This window comes from Eschrichtius robustus, chromosome 1 (genome assembly GCF_028021215.1).
Source record: "Eschrichtius robustus isolate mEscRob2 chromosome 1, mEscRob2.pri, whole genome shotgun sequence".
NCBI lineage: Eukaryota > Metazoa > Chordata > Mammalia > Artiodactyla > Eschrichtiidae > Eschrichtius > Eschrichtius robustus.
Genome location: NC_090824.1, coordinates 149,764,230 through 149,787,547, shown reverse-complemented (window position 1 = coordinate 149,787,547; position 23,318 = coordinate 149,764,230). Strand labels below are relative to the sequence as shown.

At 42.6% G+C, this 23,318-nt stretch overlaps 1 protein-coding gene across 7 annotated transcripts in view; it reads right to left on the bottom strand.

Annotated features, from left to right (window-relative positions):
• ADAMTS17 (ADAM metallopeptidase with thrombospondin type 1 motif 17) overlaps positions 1-23,318 on the bottom strand; it is a 346,090-nt gene that overhangs the window by 126,658 nt on the left and 196,114 nt on the right. For 6 of the 7 annotated variants that reach the window (XR_011075535.1, XM_068556841.1, XM_068556846.1 and 3 more), the window contains 2 exons: positions 4,081-4,185; positions 2,891-3,036 (listed from right to left, as the gene is read on the bottom strand). Coding sequence is in view for 6 of the 7 variants with exons in the window: in XM_068556841.1 (XP_068412942.1) it covers positions 2,891-3,036; positions 4,081-4,185 (251 nt within the window). In the remaining variant the exon portion in view is untranslated. The remainder of the gene's footprint in view (positions 1-2,890; positions 3,037-4,080; positions 4,186-23,318) is intronic. The other variant, XM_068556842.1, reaches the window with a different exon arrangement.

Here is a 23,318-nt window from a genome sequence, read left to right as displayed (position 1 = left end):
GCTGGAAGACTTCCCTCCTGGGGATGTGTCAGAGCCCACAACCACCTGATGTGCTGAGACCCACAAAACCCCTCAGCTGTCTACGTGTGGTAGTCCTACAGATTCCCCATTCCTCAATGATAAGATGTAGGAAGGGGACAAGGAGAGATGAAGTTCATGACCGCCAGTCGGGGGCCACCTGATAAAGTAGAGGAATGGAAGAAGGTTTTTAAAACAACTTTGGGATTTCCAGAACAGCCTCTTTATGGGGCCAGTGGGCCTGGAGGGGTGGGGTGAGGACACAGCACGGGAAATCCCACGGCAGTTCAGGCCAGGGTGGGGGGTATGTTCACTCAGCCCTCTGAACTCAGGGGTCTTTAGGAGCCTCCCATCACAAAACATCCCTGTGCCCAGAACAGAGAAAGCAGCTGGGGTGGGGACAATGGGCACAGCTGAAGCATGGCTGGGGGGTGGGGGTGGGTGCGCCTTAGCCGACGTCATCTTCACAAAGCACAAAATCAGGTCCCATGAAAGTTGTGCCTAACACATTTGCTCAGCATTGATAACATCTTATTCTTGCAAGGGTGCCTTCACCTAAACACAATCCTATTGTTGACCATCTTGGGACACAGAGTCCTTCCAGAGGTATTTAAAGGGTCAGATATTCCCCTACTGGGAGTCACCTGACCTGGGATGATGTACGTAATGTGCCAAAGGAGAGCAGTCCTTGGCCAGAGCACCTGAGCTCCAATCACAAACATGGAGCACCCATGACAGCCACAGCCTTTGCGAATTGTGCTCTGCACTTAACAAATCCTTTCTCCTCTGAGCCTCAAAACAGTGCTGCGAGGTAGGAGGTAGGGCATGTGGTCTTGCTCCTGTTCTTCTCCTGGTGCTAATATCAAGAGGGGCCGTGTAGTAAATACAGATCATGTACTTTACATGCATTCCCATGGATTTTTCCAATTTTTAGATGGATAGGAAGGTAACAGCTGCCTGTTGCTATAAAAAGTGGCCCTGGGATTTGAAGCCTTGTCTGTTCTGGCTTTGAAGCCTGGCTCTTCCTACTATACCATGCCAGCTCCCTGTAATGGAGGAAGCTGAGGCCCAGAGAGGGAAGGGTCTTCCTTGAGGTCACATGACCAATAACCAACCAAACCAGGCCCAAATCTCCATATCATGATTCCAAAGCCAGAGCTCTCTTCTTTGGGCGAGAGGTGGAACTATTTTAACATCATCACAGAGAAATGGAAAAACTGAAGCCACTATTAACCTCTCATCACTTAGCTAAATAGGTTTTCTAATCATCTAATCATCTACCCATCTATGATGGCAAATTTTATGTACCAACTTGACTGGCCATGGGATGCCGAGACTAAAAATTCTTCCTGGGGGTGTTTGTGAGAGTATTTCCAGATGAGATTAGCATTTGGTTTGGTGGATTCCTAGAGCAGTTGCCCTCCCCAGTGTGGGTGGGCATCACCCAATCCACTGAGGGCCTGATTAGAACAAAAGGTAGAAGGAGGCCTCACTGTTTGGGCTGTGATGTCTCCTCTCATCTTCTCCTGCCCTTGGACTGGGATTTACATCATGGGCTCCCCTAGTCCTCAGGCCTTCAGACTCAGACTGAACTACACCTGGGCCTTCAGCTTGCAGGTGGCAGATCATGGAACTTCTCAGCCTCCATAACCATGTGAGCTGATAATAAATCATACGTATATGGCTATTGGTTCTGCCTCTCTGGAAAATCCTAATATACCACCTATGCTTTTAATTAAGAATTCACTTCTAAAAGATTAAATACCTACCTACTATCTGTCAGGCACTCTGCTGGGTTCTGGAGGGAAAAGTTTTAATAAGACAATACATAATGCCAATGCTTACAGCACTACCAGAAAATACAGTGTTCTTGACATTGACTAAACTGTGAGCGTAAGTTTTCCTTTAATCTGGAGGTTCTCAACCTTGGCTGGTCATTGGAGTCACCAGAGAGATTTGGCACATCTGATTCCTGGGCCCCACCTGCAGAGTTTGTGATTTAATTGGTCTGGGATATACCTTGGGCATTAGAATTTTTAAATACAGGAGAGGTTTGCTAATTATTCATCAATACGATTTAATTGTACATATAAACCATTTCCTTTTAGTCATGATTTATAACTTGCTCATTTTCAAAAATTAATGTGATGTAGCTGATGGCACACAAGATGTAAAACAGATTATTTAAAGAAACATTAAAAATGGGAAATTTCAAGAGAAAAGGAGAAAAAATAAACCTGTGATAAAGTAATTATTACAGTTAAGCATAAGATCTAGCCCTGAGTTTTTTGGAGCAAATGTGTAGAGGTGAACAAGGATTATGGCGTCATCATAGTCAATAAAAGGAAGCCTATGAGGAAACAAAACTAAAAAACTATTTTCTGTCAAACAGTTCTAACAGGACAGGTGAAAGGTATTTGGATACAAAAGAGTGGAACCCACAAATGCTTTGTAACTTATCAACAGCCAGGCTGCTCCCAGATTAGCTCATAGCCAATTTGAAGGTCAGCCTCACTTTTCCGAAGGTCTGCCAGCTTCCCTGGGATAACCCTTGTCTAAGGCAGCCAGGAAGCAGGCCGGGAGGGATTCTCTTCCAGCTGGATGAGAAACGGTTCTACCAGGGCCCACGCAAGGGAGGGTAGCCAGCTTCCCACAGGACTTACTGCATGTCTGTTACAGAGAGAGTTCTGTTTGAGCTGAGATGCCATTTGACGCACACAATGCCCGGCAACCTGGACCTTCGGTTCAAGTTCACGTTCCTTCAGCTCAAATCAACAGTGGGATACAGACCCTGCTCTGCTAAGGCAATGTGAGCTGCAGTTTGGAAACCCCGATCCAGGCACCCTGGAGAAGGCTGGTCAGGGGGACTTACGGAGGATTGTCGCATTTCCTCTGCCGGAAGCGGGCTCCCGTGCCACACGTGCGGCTGCACATGCTCCAGGTGCCCCACAGGCTCCAGTCCCCGTCCACGTGCTCTGGGATGGGCGTCTTGTTCACACACTCCCCAGCGCGGCACCACTGAAACACAGGAGGGCAGCAAACCTGCTTACTCACTAAAAACTGAGATCCCCTCCACGTGAGAAAACACCACGCCTCCTAAACCCAATTTTTGTAATTTACACAAAAGTAGACTATTTTGGGGTGTGTAAGTTTGCTAACTCTGGTGACATTCCTTCCATATCCAACCTGACACCGCTATGGCTCTGGGGTTTGGATTTTGCCCTAAACTTCCACGTGAATGTGTTCAGTGGAGGTTCTCTAAATTCCCAGAAATAGGATGGGAGAAACCTATCTTCTAAACCTATCTTCTAAAGGATGGGAGAAACCTACCTTTTCTCATGGAGAAACCTATCTTCTGCAAACTGTTTAATGCGAGTCTCTTTCTGGAAGGCAGTATTTCCTGGCTCTGTAGTTTTGAACTTCAGGGTTGGGATTGGTGCTTGGAGATGACACAGCTGGTGCCACGTGGGAGAACCTTGGCTCTTTCTGAGGATAAGAGAAAGCCAATCCTCTAAAATAATTTCCCAACGTGTGTGGCACAAACCCTGGGGCAGGAGATGTGACTTAATAGTCCTGATCATAGCATCTCTTTCAGTTCGTACAATAAGACCAGAGAGAAAGCCTTGGGCTGTGGCTGCTGGTCCTGAACACCTCTCCTAACACTTGCCAGTCTCTCCTGTTAATGAAGATCAGGCTGAAGATTGGCGCTCTTAACCGCTAGTATTGTTCTCATTAAAATCATCTTAGGACAGCCTTTTCTGCACGGCAAGTGATCCTGTTTTTCCATTTATGGTCTACTGATATAAAAGTTTTAAGTAAATTCACTCATGTGACAAAAGGAGTTAATTTAATAAAAATATTGAGTAAATGATTCCTGTATAAGAAAAAAAGCAGAGAGCTGAACGTATCCCTCTGTGCCTTAAGTGGGCTCCATGGCATTTCTGGGGTGGCCCGGGGGTGCTTCAGGGGCTCCTGAGTGCAGTGCGGACCACCCTTCAGAAGAGGTGCCAATGTGCAGGGGATATGGGGTTGCCTGCTGGGGGCAGTGAGAAGCTGGGTTACCTTGTCTGCCCCACACTCTGTGCCATCCAGGGGAGGGTCCAGTTTGGTCTTGCAGGATGTATCTCCTTCCACCAGGCACCACAGTCCAGCGCACATCAGATGCTGCTGACAAGGGAAGGAACGTGACTGCCGAGAACTCTGCACACAGGTCACAATGGGGCCGGAAGGTGGGGCCCCCTGACCGGTTTGGATTTGGGATTTGAAACATGAGGAGAAGAAGGAGGGTCATGTATCTGGATATCAAAAAAAATAGATGCATCATTTCAACTAGTTCATTTAGCTCAACAAAATTCCATGCATTTACTCCTAGGAGGGCTCACCTCCTGGGGGTTGAGCTCAGCAGTTCCTGCACTAGCTATTGAGGGCCTAGGAGGCATCCGATGCAGGCTGGAGCCTGGGAGCCCTTAACAAGCAGATACATTCAATGTAGGAAGGTACAAGGCAGATTCCTACCGGTCGTACAGAGCGCATGGGAAAAGAACCTCAGCAACCAAGCCTCCTCAGGGCGGGCTCGCTCTGGAGCTGAGGCTGGTGCAGCTGCTATGCGGCCTCAGGAGTGAGAACCCAACAGGTGATGTAGGCTCAGGGCTGCCCTGGGGTTAAAGAGGCAAACTTCAATCCTCCCCGAGGTCACCTGCTTGCTAGCTCCGCTGAGCCACCTGTGATTTCTTACAGTATTTCACCTAAAGAATGTCTTACCATCCACGAATATACAATTAAAATAATTCTACTAAAACAGGAAAAAGCATTTAAAAACACAGACCCCCATTTTCCCAATTGTATTAATGGGAAACTTGGACATGGGTAAAGTACTCAGAATGAGACACTTTATCAAAATAACTGAAGCAGACATGGCCGGTGTCCTCCCCATCTGCCTCGGTCTCCCCTGCAGGACTCAGGGCAGACACCGTCCCCCCACATGGCCTGCTGCTTCCCTGATCTGCCTGCTAGAAGCCGTTCTCTGGCCACGCAGCAACGCTTGACCACAATGGCTGGGAGCTGGACACCCGTCCCTGGGTGGAATGGTTCTGAGGCAAGGTCCACACATCTGGCAAGGTCCCAGGGGTGGTCTGTTGTCCGCGCATCAGTGTACCTTGCTTGATCGCCCCTCATTTCCCTGCCCCCTCACAGTGCTTCCTGGGATCACTTCCCAGATAAACTCCTTGCACCCAAATCCTTGCCTTGTGGTCTGAAAATTGAGAACAGATGTACTTAAGGCTCTTTGAAAGACAGTACTTCCGGGATGCCAGACCCAATCATGGCGACAGTGCCTGAGGGCTCCATCCTCCAGGGCGCGGCCGTGGACCGGAGGGTACACCTCAGGCAGGGTCCCCACACACAGCTCAGGGCAGTCCCTGCGGGGCTCACGAGGGTGTGAGGACTCAGTACAGAGGCCGCTGTTCCAAGTAATCGCGAACATCTGCGCAGAGGAGACGCGCAACTGTGCTGTCCAAAGTTGGAAAATGTTTAGATGTTGAAGGGACAGAAACAAAGGCGCAAAGGGAGGGAAAGCAGAACCGCAGGCTTGACAATGAGCTCAGAACAGCCCACAGCCCTTTTTCATTTTTCAAGTATGTCAGAGCTGCTCTGTGCCCCTAAAGAAATTGATGAGTCGAGTGGAATTTTGCACATTTGGGTTCAGAAAAGCCTCCACATTCCCATTATTGTCCGCCTCTCAATGGAGTGGTAACAGGATTAGTGGCTGGAGCACAGCACCAGCTGGTCCCCATAAAGACCAACGGCACCTTGTTAAGTGTGTGATTTCATGCACTTTGACCTAAGAGCTCTTCCAGAGCATGGTGTCAGTGTGTGGACACGTATTCATGAGACAAGGCGGGCCCAGGAGGTGAATTTATGGGGTAGGAGTGTTTAGGATTAGGAGACCTAATTGCCCCTTAGGAGAGAGGAAGACAGTGGTGTGTGAGCTTTATAGACAGTGTTTTCTCGTAACTTTTCTAATCATCAAAGGAAAGGAGAATGAGGTCAGGCAAAGATTTCTTAAACAGAACAAAGAAAGTACTAGCCATAAAGGAAAAAAATTGATGAATTATACTATTTATTATACTATTATACTAATTATACTATTAATTATACTATTTAATATTAAGTATTAAAATGAGCTGGAGTAGGGAAATGTTAAAATGAAGAACTTTTTTTTTTTTTTGGCTGCGCTGGGTCTTCATTGTTGCACTCAGGCTTTTCTCTGGTTGCGGCGAGCAGGGGCTACTTTGTTGCAGTGTGCAGGCTTCTCATCGCGGTGGCTTCTCTTGTGGCAGAGCACGGGCTCTAGGTGCGCAGCCTTCAGTAGTTGCAGCACGCGGGCTCTGTAGTTTTGGCACGCAGGCGCCAGAGTGTGCGGGCTTCAGTAGTTGTGGTGCATGGGCTCAGTAGTTGCAGCTTGTGGGCTCTAGAGCACTGGCTCAGTAGTTGTGATGCACAGGCTTAGTTGCCCCGCGGTATGTGGGATCTTCCCAGACCAGGGATTTAACCCGTGTCCCCTGCATTGGCAGGCGGATTCTTAACCACTGGACCACCAGGGAAGTCCCAAAATGAAGGACTTCTGTTTATCAAAGACAACTGTAAGAAACTGAGAGATGTTTGCATTGGGAGAGAGATTTGTAAGGCACAGAACCAACAAAGATTTGTATCCAGAATATATATAAAATAAAACCCTAAAACTCCTACTGAGCAATTAAGAAAAAGACCCAATAGAAGAATGGGCAAAAGATGTGAACAAACATTTCACATAAAAGGATATATAAACATATAGGATGGCCAGAAAACATGAAAAGATGCTCAGTTTCATTAGTCATCAGAGAAAAGCAAATTAAAACCAACCAGCTAAGAAACAAAAACAAACAAACAAAACCAACCAGCTACCTCTTCACACCGACCAAAATGGCTAAAACGAAAGAGATGGAGAATACCAAGTGTCAGCAAGGATGTGAGAATACCAAGTGTCTCATAAACTGATGATGAGATTCTTAGTTCCACAACTTTGGAAAACTATTTGACAGTACTTACTAAAGCTGAAGACATGCAATACCAGCAATTCCACTCCTAGGTTTGTATCAAACAGAAATGTGTGTGTACGTTCACCAAAAACATTGTCAAGAATGTTCACAGCCACAGTATTTGTATTAGTTCCCAAGATGGAAACAACCCATGCACCTTTCAACAGCAGAACAGGTAAATTATGGTCTATTAGAACAATGGGATACTATATGACTCCATTTATATGAAGTTCAAAAATGAGTAAGAGAAAACTATAGTGTTGGGAGTCAGTTTAAAAACAGACAATGAGGATAAGCATAAAAGGTGACTGTAAAGCTGTAGCCTCTGACTTCAGCTTGGCCACCAGCATTGCTCTGTGCGCCCAAGCCAAGTAACTGCCTTTCTGTGATTCATTTTCACAGCTGAACAAATGGGTGGACAACACCAATGCTTGTCACTGTGATGACTTCTAGATGGATAGCTGGCATTCACGTCACGCTTTACAAATGACAAAGTGCTCTGACATCTGTCATCCTGAGGCTCATGACAGCCCTGGGAGGCAGGGCTTTCTCTATTTTTTCCCACTTTTTTTTTAAATTTTCTTTTTTTGAAGTAGGTGAGTTTATTACTCATAGGTCCTGCAATAGTTAGTAGCAAGTCTTAAGGGCTCACTCAGGGAGGCCAAGGCAAGATGCAGGCAGAGAGAGTGGCAATACTTGGACGCATGCCTTTATTAGCGACCATAGGTGAAATTCTTTGGGTTTCCCCAGTTCAGTGTGTATTGTTAAATTAGAACCAAAACGTGCAGTATTTTCTTTCTTTTTTAAAAAATTTTTATTGGAGTGTAGTTGATTTACAATGTTGTGTTAGTGTACAGTAAAGTGAATCAGTTATACATATACATATAGCTACTCTTTTTTAGATTCGTTTCCCATATAGGTCATTACAGAGTACTGAGTAGAGTTCCCTGTGCTATACAGTAGGTCCTTATTAGTTACCTATTTTATATACAGTAGTGTGTATATGTCAATCCCAATCTCCCAATTCATCCACCCCCGCCTTTCCCCCCAGTGACCATAAGTTTATTTTCTACACCTGTGACTGTATTTCTGTTTTGTAAATAAGTTCACTTGTACCTTTTTTTTTTTTTTTTAGATTCTACACATAAGCCATATCATATGATATTTGGCTTTCTCTGTCTGACTTCATTCGGTATGACAATCTCTAGGCCCATCCATGTTGCTGCAAATGGCATTATTTTGTTCTTTTTTTTTTTTTTTTGGTTGCGTTGGGTCTTCGTTGCTGCACGTGGGCTTTCTCTAGTTGCGTTGAGTGGGGGCTACTCTTTGTTGCAGTGCATGGGCTTCTCATTGCGGTGGCTTCTCTTTGTTGCAGAGCACGGGCTCTAGGCGCGTGGGCTTCAGTAGTTGTGGCACACAGGCTTACTTGCTCCACGGCATGTGGGATCTTCCCAGACCAGGGATCGAACCCGTGTCCCCTGCCTTGACAGGTAGATTCTTAACCACTGCGCCACCAGGGAAGTCTCTATTTTGTTCTTTTTATGGCTGAGTAATATTCCACTGTGTGTGTATATATATATCTTCTTTATCCATTCCTCCGTCAATGGACATTTAGGTTGCTTCCATGCCTTGGCTATTGTAAACAGTGCTGCAGTGAACATTGGGGTGCATGTATCTTTTCGAATTATGGTTTTCTCCGGATATATGCCCGGGAGTGGGATTGCTGGATCATATGGTAGTTCTATATTTAGTTTTGTAAGGAACCTCCAGACTGTTCTCCATAATGGTTATACTAATTTACATTCCCACCAACAGTGTAGGAGGGTTCCCTTTTCTCCACATCCTCTTCAGCATTTATTGCTTGTAGATTTTTTAATGATGGCCATTCTGACCAGTGTGAGGTGATAACTCATTGTAATTTTGATTTGCATTTCTCTAATAATAATAGTGATGTTGAGCATCTTTTCATGTGCTTTTTGGCCATCTGTGTGTCTTCTTTGGCGAAATGTCTATTTAGATCTTCTGCCCTTTTGATTGTGTTGTTTGTTTTTTTTGATATTGAGCTGCATGAGCTGTTTGTATATTTCCCACTTTTCCAATGAGGAGGCAGATGTTTGTGGACACCAAGGGCCCTGAGCTGGGTCAGAAACACAGGACTGGGAGTTTACTTATCAAGGTTCGTATTCTGGTTCTTGACCCATGTGGTGCCTACACAGGTGCATTCACTTTATAAAAACTAATCAAGCTCTAAACTTAGGGATTTGTGTACTTTTCTGTATGCATATTATAATTCAATAAAACTATTAAATAAGTAAATAAATGCTTAGACGGTGATGTAAGGTTATCTGGACTCAACTTATCTCAAGGTAAAAGCAGGGAAATCACAGCTTCACAAGGAAATATAAGGATAAACCATATGTGCAGGAGGTCATACCTCAAAGCAGGAGAGAGTCTGCATGGTGAGCAGTCCCTGTAAGTTGGGACACACACACACACACACACACACACACACACATACAGCCCTCTCATAAGGAGAGTTTCCAATAGCCTGGAAGCAGCCCTCCTTCTCCCTGACGTGAACATCCTATAAATATCTGGTCCAGGAATAACTCAGAGGTGAACAATAGTAGAAAAGAAGCAGTACAGGATCTATACTAAGATACTATAAATAAAAAAGGGAGAAGAAACAGGAGGGAGAAAGCAGGTGAAGAATACTCATCAGACAATATGATCATGGAATGGCTAAAAATAATGTGCAAGCATAGTACTATTAATGTTTTAAAAACACAGTAATTGTGTCTTTTTTTTGCATTTGCAAAAAGCAAATACACAAGAACTAAGGGAAAAGACAGTCATGTCAAAAGAGATAAAATATGAGCTATAAGAATTTGATCAAGAAATGTAACAGAAAATAAAATCAGATGACCAATGATAACTAAAGTGAAAGCAGCATGAAGAAAAGACACACTACTGAACACACAGGGAGGTACATGGAGTTGATGATTGAGAAGAAGTGCATACAATAAAAATAGAAATGAACAAATAATTCAAAACAGTTAAGAGGAAATGACAGATATGGAAGACACATAAAGGAGAGCTGACATAAGCATAAGTAGGAAGCAGGCAGGATGGACTTTCTCTATTTTTCCACTTTTCCAGTGAGGAGGTAGATGATTGTGGAGGTCAAGGACCCCAAGCTGGGTCAGAAGCATGGGACTCATAAAGAAGAGAACTAAAGTAATGTAACAGGAGAGGTATTTGAATATAAATTCAAGACCTATCCTGAAATGAAAGAAGATCTCAGTCTCAGATTGAAAAGCAAAGCCCTGTTCCAGGAAAAAAGGCAAAGAATGATGAACACAGAGGCATGTTCCAATAAAGTTACTGGATCTCAGAGATAAAGCAAAAAGATATTTTAGGCAGCCAGCCCACCCTCCCCCCCCCAAAAAAATAAAGAAAGCAGGTCACGGATGATGGGAAAAGATATTAGGCTACAAGCACATTTCTCTACAGCAGCATTCACTGCCAGAAGGCAGTAGAGTAATGTTTAGAAAGACACAAGGAAACAAAATGTGACCCAAGAAGTTACTAGCAACTAAACTGTTGCTCAAGTATTTAGGTAACAGAAAAACATTTTTGAACATATAAAGAGTTAAATCCTCTTTTGTAGAAAATACTAAAGGATGAACTTCTGTCAACAAAGAAATGGGTGGAAAACTCATGATAAAAGGATTGGAAGTGAGCACTGATCAAAGCATCCAACAAAAACAATGGAGGATTGAAGCTGGAGAACAGAATGCAGATGATATACCTCAGGTGAGGCAGAAATAATATTGATAAGAACAGGCTGGAAAAGAAGGTGCAGTGGGGTGGGGGCAATAGGAGATTGTCCCAATTTCATCATCTTTTCTAGCTGGGGGAGGAGAAAACGTAACAGATAAACATAACTGAGATATAAGAACTTTTAAAGGTAAAATGTTAACCACTAAGGAAAAGAATAAAATTGAGTGGTGGAGGGAATGGAAAGGAAGGGCTTGGAGGTGGAAATGCATTCATTTCATCATGTTCATGGATTAGGAAACAGTAGAAACTCTAAAGAGAAGTGTGCCTGAGGCACTTTTGCTTCCGGCAAATGTCAGAATAGATACCCTGAGGGAGGCTGGGCTGCTCCTCCACTATACAAATAGTGAGGTGTTGTAATAAAACACAATTCTTATTGCTGAGCTCATCAGAAGTAAAAAGAACTATTCAAGGAAGCAAATACAAAATACACACATGGCTATATTTATACTTACTTACAAACATATTCCAATCTGTGGTAAGCACATACAAGGGGTGCATTTCCCTGAGGGCCGGCACTGATCTTGAAACTAGAGTTGGGAGAATAAGTTTTGGGCTGGCGGCAAGGTCGCAAGCTCTACCTGAGACACCCAGATTAAACCAGGGAATCTGGAAGAGTGTTTACCAGTCCTAGAAGGATTGGTGGCATCTCCTGGCTTTCATTGAGATAAATATAAATTCTCCCTGAAGAAAAGCAACCACCGCTCAGGCTCTCAGAATTTCATGGTTATCATCAATAAAATGTAAACTCACAATAAAGCATGGAAACATGAGTGACAGATGGCAGAAACAACAAGCAAAAGATTTAAATTCTCTAAGTGTTTTGATAATAGAGTTATCAGATACTGAATATACAATAACTCTATAAAATGTCTTAAAAAATAGAAGATGAGATCACATAAACAAGCTAGCAGCAAGATACTATTGAATATGATCAGGCAAATTTGAAAAAAAAACCTAGAAAGAACTTTAAAAAATCAAATATATAATTGTTGAAGAAAATCAATGGTTTTTGGCACCACTGAAAGAGAGATTTAGTGACTAGGAAATAGATATGAAGAAATTATACAGAATGCAGCATGGAGAGAAAAGGAGGAGGGAAATAAAAAAGTGGGTTAAGAGATATGATAGACAGAGTGAGAAATACTGATGGATGTGTCTAATCATAGTCCTGGGAAAAGAGAATAGAAAGAATGGGACAGAGGCAACATTTGAGAAGAAAATAGCTGATGTAGAAGATATACCATGTAGAATAAAGAGTTCCCTGACTTAGTAGTAGGAGAGAGTCTTCTAATATGGCTTCAATATCCCTGTCTCCTGATATTCATGCCCTTGTGTAACACCTTCCCCTTGGCATGAAACAACTGGCTTGCTTTGAATCCACAGAATGCAGTAAAAGTGATAGAATCTCAGTTTAAGCAACTCCTGGGTCAAAGGGAAAGTTATAACCAAAGTTGCAGATAAAGAAGAAAATAATAAAGGTGAAAACATAGATATCGTGACAAATGGAGTGCTTTAAGGAGTATTCAGAGTCTCAAATACTAATATTAATAAACAAGAAGAAAATAAGCATCCATTTCAAGAAGTTTGAAAGGGGACAATATAAATCTATAAGAAAACAGAATAAATTAATAAAGATAAAAGGAGAAATTTATTATTTAGGAAACAGAAAAACCATAGAAAAATATAAGAGTTGGCTCTTTGGGGGGAAAAAATGACTGGATAAACCATAATAATCATCCAGATCTCTCCATGGATGCTAAAAAGACATTTAATAAAATTCAATCACGATCTCTTATTAAAACTATTAACAAAATAAAATATAAATAAATGGATATTTCCTTAACTTGATAAAATATCTATCTCATGGGGAAACATCAGAAGCATTCTTATTAAAGTCAGGAAGAAGAAAAGGGTGTCCATTATCACAACTCTTAGTGTTATTTTAGGTGAGAGAAAGAATTAGGGGCTAATATGGAGTTATATAACTAGAAAACCCAAATGACTCAACTGTTATAATCTCTAAAATAATTCAGTAAGATGGGTAAGTATAAAACTAAGATACTGTAATCAAAGCTCTTTATGAATACAAAATACAACCAATTTCAAAGATATAATGGAATAAAAGACCCATTAAATAGGAAAAAAACATTCCATAGGAATAAATATATTAAGAAACTTGTAAGATCTACATTAAAAAAAAAAAACTTTAAAATTCCCCTGAGTCAGGGAGGGAAGTCATCTTGAATGGATGTAAAGGAACACTATGTAGAAAGACTTAAAGTATAAAATTATATATTTTTCCCTAAGTTAACCTATAAACTAATGTAACAGAATTTAAAATACCAATGCAATTTAGAATTAAACAATCAGATTCTAAAGACCATATGGAAAAATAAACAAGAAATAATAGCCAGTGAAATTTTGAAAAAGCATATGTTTAGTGTATTAAAATATTTTATAAAGCCACAGTATGTAAATATTAAGAGGTACATGATTACACTAGTGGAACAGACTGGAAAATCCAGAAATATTAAAAAAATATAAAAATATATTAAAAAAATAAGACATACAGAAATGTATATTATAAAGATGGCATTTCAAGTTTATGGGGAGAAATGAATTATTCAATAAATGGTATGGAGCCACCTGAGTAGCCATCTGGAAGGAAAGTGAGGTTGGACCCCTACCTCACACCTTACCCTAAAATAAATGACTGCTGGATTAAGGATTTAAACATAAAAATTAAACCATAAAAGTACTAGAAGAAGCCATGAGAATTAAATTTATTTACAGTTTAGGAGCGGGAAAGACCTTTCTAAACATGGCACAAAACCAGAAGCCTTAAGAAGAGATTGATATATTTCACTTTACACTCACACACACACATGCACACTTCTGCCTGACATAAAATATGATAAACAAAATAAAAAACAAATAAACTGGAAAAAAAGAACATTTGCAACTCATATTTCAGCTAAAGAGCCAATTTCCTTAGTAATTAAAACTTCTAACAACTTACTAAAAAAAAATCAATAATACAATATAAAAAAGATTTAAGAAGACAGTTCACAGAAAAGAGAACACAACTGGATTTTTAATATATGAAGAAATGCTCAAACTTATTACAAGAGAAATGCCATTCAACTTGCAACAGGCTCATTTCTTGAATATTCAGATTGGCACAGCTCAGATAGACTGGAAGAAGGTGTGGGAATCGGGCACTTCCAAGTGGTGTTTGTGGGATGGTAAACAGATAAGCTCTTGTGGGAGGTCAATCTGGCAACACCTATCAACAGTGGAGGCATGAACCTGATTTCACATAAAGTTCAAAGACAGGCATACTAATCTGTGGGATCAGAAAGTAAGATAGTAATTATCGCTGGGGGTTAGTGAACAGAAGGGGGCTTTGGGGGGCTGCTGGAATTGTTGAAACGCTGTACTTCTTCATGCTAGTTATGCTGGTGTGTTCAGTTTGTGAAAAATGAATGTGACTGTACATTTATGATTTGAGCACTTTTCTGTGTATTTCACATTGTGCTACAGGTGAATAAAACTACAAAAAAATATATATGTGCAAAAATGAACTTTAACCCACTTCTAGGTATTTACCTTATACATTAATGGCTTTCAATTGGGGACAATTTTGCACACACACCCTCTGCCCCGCCCCAGAGGAATCTGGCAACATCTGAAGACTTTTTTCTATTGTCCCAAATAGGGGGATGCTCCTGACTTATAGTCGGTAGAGACTAAACATCCTACTGGGCACAAAACAACCCCACAGCAAAGAATGATCCAGCCCCAGATATCAGTAGCGCTTGGGATCAGGATACTCGGATGCAGATCAACTCAAAAGTAATAACAAAAGGAAAACCAGTAAGTTACAGTGGAGAAGACTGCAAGACACCACCCTAACCAGGTGACTGAGAGTAACAGCACCAGTAATAAGACCACGGCACATCTGTGGTCTCCTTGATAATGCATAACCCCAATCCAAGCACTGAGAAAACATCAGACAAACCCAAACTGGTACTCTTCAAGTGTCAAGGTCATGAAAGACCCAGAAAGACTGAGGAACTGCCACAGATGGGAGGAGACAAAGGAGACCTGACAACTAAATGCAAAATGGGACCCTGGTACAGAAAAAGAAGAATAGTGAGGAAACTGGTGAAATCTGAATGTATGTTAGTTAATATCATACCACAGTAATTTCCTGACTTTGATAATGTAAGATGTGAACAGAGAAGGAAGCTGGGTAAAAAGTGTATACTTTCTGTACTATTTTTGTAACTCTTCTTTAGGTCTAAAATTACCTCACAATAAAAAGTTTTAAAAATAACACAATCTGTGGTTAAAAAAAAAAAACAAAAAAAATGGAGCAACTCAATTTTCATTGGTATTAAACAATTCTAAAATGTACTGTTAAGAGAAAAAAGCAAGATGCACATCAGTATGGTAGCATGCTAATATTAGCATGAAAAAGGAAACATATAAATGGTTAATTCTGGATTTTATACCTTGGGCATATATTGATTATTCAGAAAATAATTCTGAAAAGTCACACAGATAATCAACCAACCATCTGTGGTGGAGATGGTCTTTGCTGTAATTATTTAGTGCTCACAGTGCATATTTACAAAGAACTGATTAGACAAACTAAAAATGGCAAATGTGGCTTTTCCAGAGTGAATTCTTTCTTTTCACCCTCAATGCCACTGCCTTGTTTTATCCTCTTCCTCTCTCAGCTGGACAGCTGCAATAGTTCCTAGAAGGTCTTCTTGACTATAATCTTTTTCATGCTCAACACACTTGCAAAATCTTCTGAAAACACAGATCTTGACTTAAACCATACCTCACTCCCTTCAGGACTAAAACCCCTACGACACAGCTCCACATTTATTTAGCTCCTGCCCCTCACTTTTCCCTGTCTGCACCTGACTACCCATAGTCCACAGACACTCGGTGACCTCGCTGGCCCTGCTCCAGGCCCACCTCCCTGCAGGCCGTTCACCCCTACTGGAGACAGAGCATGGACAGGGAGAATGACCTGCTGCCTGCCCTCAAGAGCACTCAGGCCAGGGAAGGGACCAGGGCTAAATTATCTTAACAGAGAGCCAGGAAATCACCTGCCATATTCTTCCCCACCCTTGTGAAGTCTTTCCTCCTTTTCTCCATTCCCAGCAGGAAGAACCCTGATGGGTTCTAAGAGTGCTCCAACCTAACTGGTCCCGTGGCTGACAGTCCCATGTGTCTCACCTCCCACCCCCTCGCCCCTCGATCCTGAACTCCTGGGGGTCAGCAGCTGTGTCTTATCGCCTCCTCGTCTCATTAGCACACATCTGGCAGCACATGGTACAGACCCAAAGAAGACATGCTGAGTGAATCAACGAATGAACGAATGAACAAAATAAATTCATATGTCAAGCAGTGCAAGGCTTCAGCAGAGACAGAGAAAAGCTGACACATTCTAAGCATTTACCCAGCCCAGGCATCAGGCTAAAAGCTTTACCAGAATTCCTCATTACTACTCACACAACTTCATGAGACAGAAACTGTCACTACTCACATTTTGCAGATGAGGAAATAGAATTAAGTGACCTGCCCAAGCCACGGGGCTGGAACCTGTCCTGACCCCAGAACACACTCTTACCCATTGGTTATACTGCCTATGGGTCCCCAGTTTCCTCTCCCCACTCCCGCACCCACCCACCTCTGATCTTGCATCCTCTCCGTCAGCCGGCCTTCAGAGCTCATCCCTGTCTTATTTGCGGTGGAATGGACTGCTCTGTGCCCTCTGCCCAAGGTGTTTTATCAGCAAGCATTGTTGGGAAGCTTAATCTTTGGCTTAAATGAAATGGAAAGCCATGGGTCCAGTCCAAAGAGCAAGGAAAAGAAAATGGATCCCTGGTTCTAGCATCTGTTACCTCACTAGCCACATTTAAGGCTTGTTGAAAGTCGTGCGGAGAATGCCGCAGAATTCCTCAAGGTGCTGCATGACAAATAAGCCTGGGCCGAGCTTCCTTCCTTGGAGTACCATGGAAATGCGGGGAAGGTCTGAATTTCCCAGGACAAAGACACGACTGCTCATGCCTTCAAGGCTTTGTCGTTTTCTTCACCTGGTGGTCTCCCTCTTAAGTACTCTCAAGGTTATTTTGACACTCTTCATGCACTGTTTGGAGAGCAGCTCTGACTCAAGACAATACTGAAGGGAATGGTTATGTAAAAGCCCTCAGAAATCTGTTGCTGATAACATAAGCCAAAAGGGAGATAAAATGCTAAGAGCTGGATGAAAAATTACTCATCCAAAATTTCCACACATAACTACTGTGGTTTGAAGCCTTCCCCCAGGCCAGCGTGCCAGCCCCACTTCTGGAAGGCTGGTTACTCCTTCCATGTTCCTGAAGGGTGCAGAGACTGTCACCTGGCTGGGGACACCTGGGGTGGGTGCTGCTGGGTGAGGGTAGGGCTGGGGCACTGGGCACTCAGCTGGCAAGGAGGGTGGGCAAGAAGTGAAGGATAACACACAACTTGCAAAGTCTGGAGAGCTCTGTGAGGAGGCAGTCCACTGTAAAGGTTCAAACACTTCTGGAAAATTGGGGCCCTCTACTGCCAAAGTTCAACAGTTCTGAGAGAGGTGGCAGATGCTGGGCAGGAAGCCGAGACTGAGGCGGGCAAGCGGCTTTCGACCTGGCATCCAGCCAGGCCCTGTCTCTCTGAGAGGAGCAGGGCAAGGCTCCTGGTCCACCAGCCACCACCCCCCCACCCCACCCCACTGCCCCCGGCCAGGTACACTGGCATTAAAGGGGCAGGTTTCATTTAGATCAGCAGATTCCAAACCAGGCTGAGCCTGAGAATCTCCGGGGAAGCTGAATAAAAAGAAAGAGCTGAAGCCCGTCCCCCAGAGATTCTAACACAGAAGGTCTGGAGTGAGGCACACACACTGCTGCCATTCTCTGGAGGAGATTCTAATGACCCACCAGGTTTAGAAATGACCAACATCAGAGAAAAGAATACTGTTGGTTCCAAGGTGGAATTCCAAAACCCTGAGCTTCCTGGATACCACATTCATCAAGAAGACCATGAGAGTCTCCCTGGGACTTGGGAAAGGACAGAAAGAGGCTTCCCAGCCTCGGGACTGGAAGCACACCAAGAGAGAGATACTGGACCCTGGAGAGCAATTCCTGGAGGTTACAGGCTCCCAGGGTGGCAGGAGGAGTAGTGAGGACAGACAGGGACAGATGCAGAAAAGGACCAGGCAACGAGACTGTCAGCTAAACAGCATCTCCTCTACCACTGACTCCAGGAAATGAGTTGATGGAAAAAATGATACAGCTAACGTTTACTGAGCACCTACTGTGTGCTAAGTGCTCTAGTTCATTTGTTACTTAACCCTCATAACAACTCTATGCTGTGTTAAGTAGAATTATTTTTCCCATTCTGCAGATTAGAAAACGGAGGCATAGAGAGACTATGTAACATGCTCAAGAGATGGAGGCAGGACATGACCCTGGGCAGCATGACTGGAGAACCCATCTTCTTAACCACTGTGTGATATGGACAGCACCTCCATGGTGTGCTGAAGGCCAGAAGAATTAAATGCAAAAGAGCAAAGAAGTGAACATTAGGTAGAAATGAATGCATAAGACCCTCTAATGCTGATTACCATTCTAGACACTGTTGCCTTCCTGCAACAACTGGCTTATAGCTTCTGTGCTCAATATTTTTTTTAAAAAACAGCATAATATGCACGTCTCAGTCCACTGCGCACACCATGACACATTGGCACACCCCTGCTCAAGTCAACCAATGAGGCTGTTATGCATCACTTCCCAGCACCTTCCTTTCCCCGTGGGGCAGTAAGGCATGTGCTTTGGAGCAGTGATGGTGGCATGTTTTGCTGAGGTGCAGGAAGGATGGAGGGACAAGTGGTCATTACATAGCACCTTTCAACTAAGAATCTCCAGGAACCAGGTGAGGAGGGGGGACAGATAAATTTCTCTTTCATATTGAAAAGGGTTGAGGGCTTTGTGATGCCATGATCCTTGGCAGAACGTTACCCTAACTCCCCACTTCTTGCTTCTGTCTCCTCTCAGCTGATAATAACTACTTCCGGCCTTCTCACCCTCTGTTTCACCTGGCAGAATATCTGACCTTAAATAGCTTTAAGTCTTGTTAAATAATGACTTTGCTTTGCAAGCAACTTTGCTGATGTAGACAGGAGGAACTTGTAATCATAAAAAAAGATGGATTGGGCTAATTGCATAAAGTTCATTTCCCCTTTCTAATAAATATTTACCATCCAATGTTTATAACTTTTAATGTTTGGACTTTCTTGAAATGCTTTATTGAATTAAAACCATCACATTACCATTGGCTAAAAGAGGAGACAGCTATATTTGCCAACAACTTCTGCAACAAATGCCAGCTATTGATGCCAATTTTTTTTCCTTTGGTAGTTCATATTTCCACAGACAGCTTTGTGCCTTACAATACCCGCATTCTGCAGACAGACATGAAAGATGCAATGATGATGGTGTGGGGATCTCCAGAGCCCTAGAAATGAAAATGTACTGTATTTTAATTTTTCTTCATTCTCTGGTATGCAAATGTTTAAGAAGAGAGCAGAAATATTTGAAGCTAGGCTGCTCCCAAAGCAACTGTAATGTTTTTCCAAAGTTATTTACCCTATACCCTTGGATAAGGAAGTGGCTCTTAATTTTGTTTGGTCTTAAAATGGTTACGAATTGTGAATGCCAAAAGAAGAACACACACAGAAGTCCAATCAGAAGGAAGTTCAGTATTGAAAATTCCACCTAAAGAAGAGGAATAGTCACAGAAAAGCAGCCCATCCCTTGGGGAGCAAATGCTGACTGGCCACTGCCTAGCACCCAGCACCTGGCCTTGTACTCTGAAGTATATGGTGGAGCCTGTGAACCCTTCTCAGAATAATATTGGTCAGTGCATAATTATAAAATACATAAGTTTAGCAACAAAACAATTAAGTTCAAATATAATGCAAAATACAAATTTTTAATATAGTAACACATGTGTTTCCTTGTCAACACATTATATAAGATCTGGCCCTAGGTCTAATAACAACTGTAATTTTGAACTAGTCATGAGTATAAATGATAATTCCAAATAGCTGCTACAACTTTCATGCAGTATGAAAAGCATCTGTGATTCCTAATCACGTGACAGTCACAGGTACTGCTGAGACTGCTGTGGCTTATTGCCCACACTCATAATGGAAGGAAATACTCATTTTGGTTACAGGTTGGAGAAAAATAAGGATGTGATCTTTTCCCTATCCCTGTTCACAAATTCTCTGAAATCTATCTGCAGACCTTAGCTCAGAACCCCTGCTTTTACACAATAACAAAGATGCGTCCGTGAGAAACGTGATCCCCTGAGACCGTATCCTCTACCTTCCGCCAAGGATAAGATTTTGTTCCTCGTAAGAGGCAGCAGCAAAATGAAAACTGCCCACCAGTAGTCACGGTGGTTAGTATTTTTCTCAAAATATAATCTATCCAGTTTCTTTTCTTCTTATTTTTATGGTCTGTATTCCAGAAAAAGAAAAAGAAAATGTTCAACTCTTGAAGCACCAATGTGTTTTGTGGTTTTATTCCCTTGGCAGCGTCCATACTGTGTTACACCCCATTATTATTTTCTTTTCTGTAATAGGCTTAAAGTTCTAGAAATGTTTTAAGACAGAAGATTCACACACATGCACGCACACACAACCCACTTGCCTCATTAATGTTTCTGTGCTTTTCCAAGCTACCCCCGAAGGCCCGGTGCAGGAATGCAAGCTGAGGGGGTTGCCAGGGAAGTCCTCCTCATGGACACAGCCTTGGGGGAGCCAGGACTTGGGAACACAGACAGCAGCGTTCCCAACTGGCATGCATGTGTGTGGTTTTTAAGAAATTCCTCCAGATTTTTGGAGTTGTAACGTCTTCACGATATTCATTCCCCTAAAACTCCTGGCTATGAGTGTTGTCCTTCTTTTTCATGGCATCTAGTTGGTAGTAATTTTTTTTCCTATTAAAAAGGTGTAGAATTCTAAGGTGGCAGGCTTTTTTTCTTTCAGAGCTTTAAAGATATGGCTCCATGGTCTTTCTTCACTTGCATTGTTTCTAATGAGAAATATGCTGTCGTTCCTACCTTGGTTTATCTCTACATAACTTGTCTTTTTTCCTCTGGCTCTTTTAAGATTTTCTCTTCATCACCACTTTTAAGCAATTTGATTATGATGAGCTTTGGTCTGGATTTCTTCATGTTTCTTGGGGTTCATTGAGCATCTTGGATCTGTGGGCTTGTGATTTTCATCAAATTTGAAAAAACTGTCAGCAATTACTTCTTTAAATATTATTTTAGTCCTCTCTCTCTCACCTCCTTCAGGGCATCAATCACATATGTCTTAGGCCACCTGAAGTCCCACAGTTCTCTTTGTTTTCAGTCTTTTTTTCTCATTGTCTTTCACTTTGGATAGCTTCAATTGCTTTATCTTCAGCAGTCATCTCTTCTGTAATCTCTCATTTGCCAGAAATCTCAAGTAGGGTATCTTTCATCTTAAATATTGTAGTTTTCATTTCTAGAAATACCAGTAGGATCTTTTCCATATCTTCCATATCTCTACTTAACATGTTCAATCTTTCTTTTTGCTACCTTCCTGAACCTGGAATATGGTTATAACTATTGTTTTAATGCCTTTGTCTACTAATTATATCACCTGTGTCATTTCTAGGTCAGTTTTGATTGATTTTTCTCCTCATTATGGATGTATTTTCCTGCTCCTTTGAAGGCCTGGTAATTTTTTATTTGATGCTAGACATTGTGAATTTTATTTTACTGAGTGCTGGTTTTGTATTTCTATAAATGTTTCTGAGCTTTGTTCTAGGACTTGGCTAAGTTACTTGGAAACAGTTTGATCCTTTCAGATTTTGCTTTTAAGCTTTATTGGGTGGGACCAGATCAGCATTTAGTGTGGGGCTAGTTTTGCCACTCTACTGATACAACACCCTTCTGTGTACACTACCTGATGCCCATGTGAGCCTCAGAGATTGTTCCCCCTAAGATTTTCAGATGGTTCTTTTCCTGGCCTTGGGTAGTTTTCTCACACACATGCGTTTCTCAGTACTAAACTGAAGATTCGTGCAGATCCTGTGCAGATTTCTGAGGTTCTCTCTTTGTAAAGCTCTTTTGTCTGTGGTACTCTGCTCTGTGAACACTAGCTGCCTCAGCCTCCCAGTACTCCTGGCTCTGTTTCTTCAACTCAAGAAGTCTGCTGCTTCTTCACAGCCCTCCCTCTCTATGCCACAGCCTGAAGACTGCCCAGGCAGTACGCCAGGACAATCAGAGGGTTCACCTCATTTGTTTCACATCTCCCAAGGATCACAGTCCTTCCTTGCTTGATGGCCACTGTCTTGAAAATCGTTGTTTCATATATTTCATCTGATTTCTTAGTTGCTTCAGGTGGGAGGATAAATCTGGTCCCTGATACTCCATCTTGGCCGAAGGCAGATGTCAGGATAAGAAATTTAAAGGCAATATTGGGACCATGATCATTTCATTACATGATATCCATTTCAATCCTCAAGGGCATTAAAGAATAATGATGGTTATAGAGATCAATTGGGCATTGGATTACATGACATTTCGGTTGGCGCTAAAGGTCTCTGGAGTTTTGTATAATGCTTAATTTTTCATGGCCCTGAGGAGTTCAATATAGAAAAATGCTGATCCTGGAGATGTACAAAGATAGATTAGTTCTGTGCCCCCACAGTGGGGAGCCAGTGTTATCCAGAAAGGTAACAGCAACACATTCATCAGCTCAAATGATTGGGTGCTTACTTTGTGATAGACCCAGTTCTCAGCACCTTACGTGTATTTTTTTTTTTTTTTTAATAAATTTATTTATTTATTTATTTATTTTTGGCTGTGTTGGGTCTTCGTTTCTGTGCGAGGGCTTTCTCTAGTTGCGGCAAGCGGGGGCCACTCTTCATCGCGGTGCGCGGGCCTCTCACTATCGCGGCCTCTCTTGTTGCGGAGCACAGGGTCCAGACGCGCAGGCTCAGTAGCTGTGGCTCACGGGCCCCGTTGCTCCGTGGCATGTGGGATCTTCCCAGACCAGGGCTCGAACCCGTGTCCCCTGCACTGGCAGGCAGACTCTCAACCACTGAGCCACCAGGGAAGCCCCCACCTTACGTGTATTAACTCACCAGGAGTCTCAGATTTTAACAATAAGGATATTAATTAATGCACAGAGAGAGACACGGCCACTAGGAAGCAGGCTGCAGTCTCTCACTACCAGACTTGTACTGCCCTGGGGGGAAGCCACAGGAAAGGTTTGTATGAACCCTTGCAAGATATTTGACA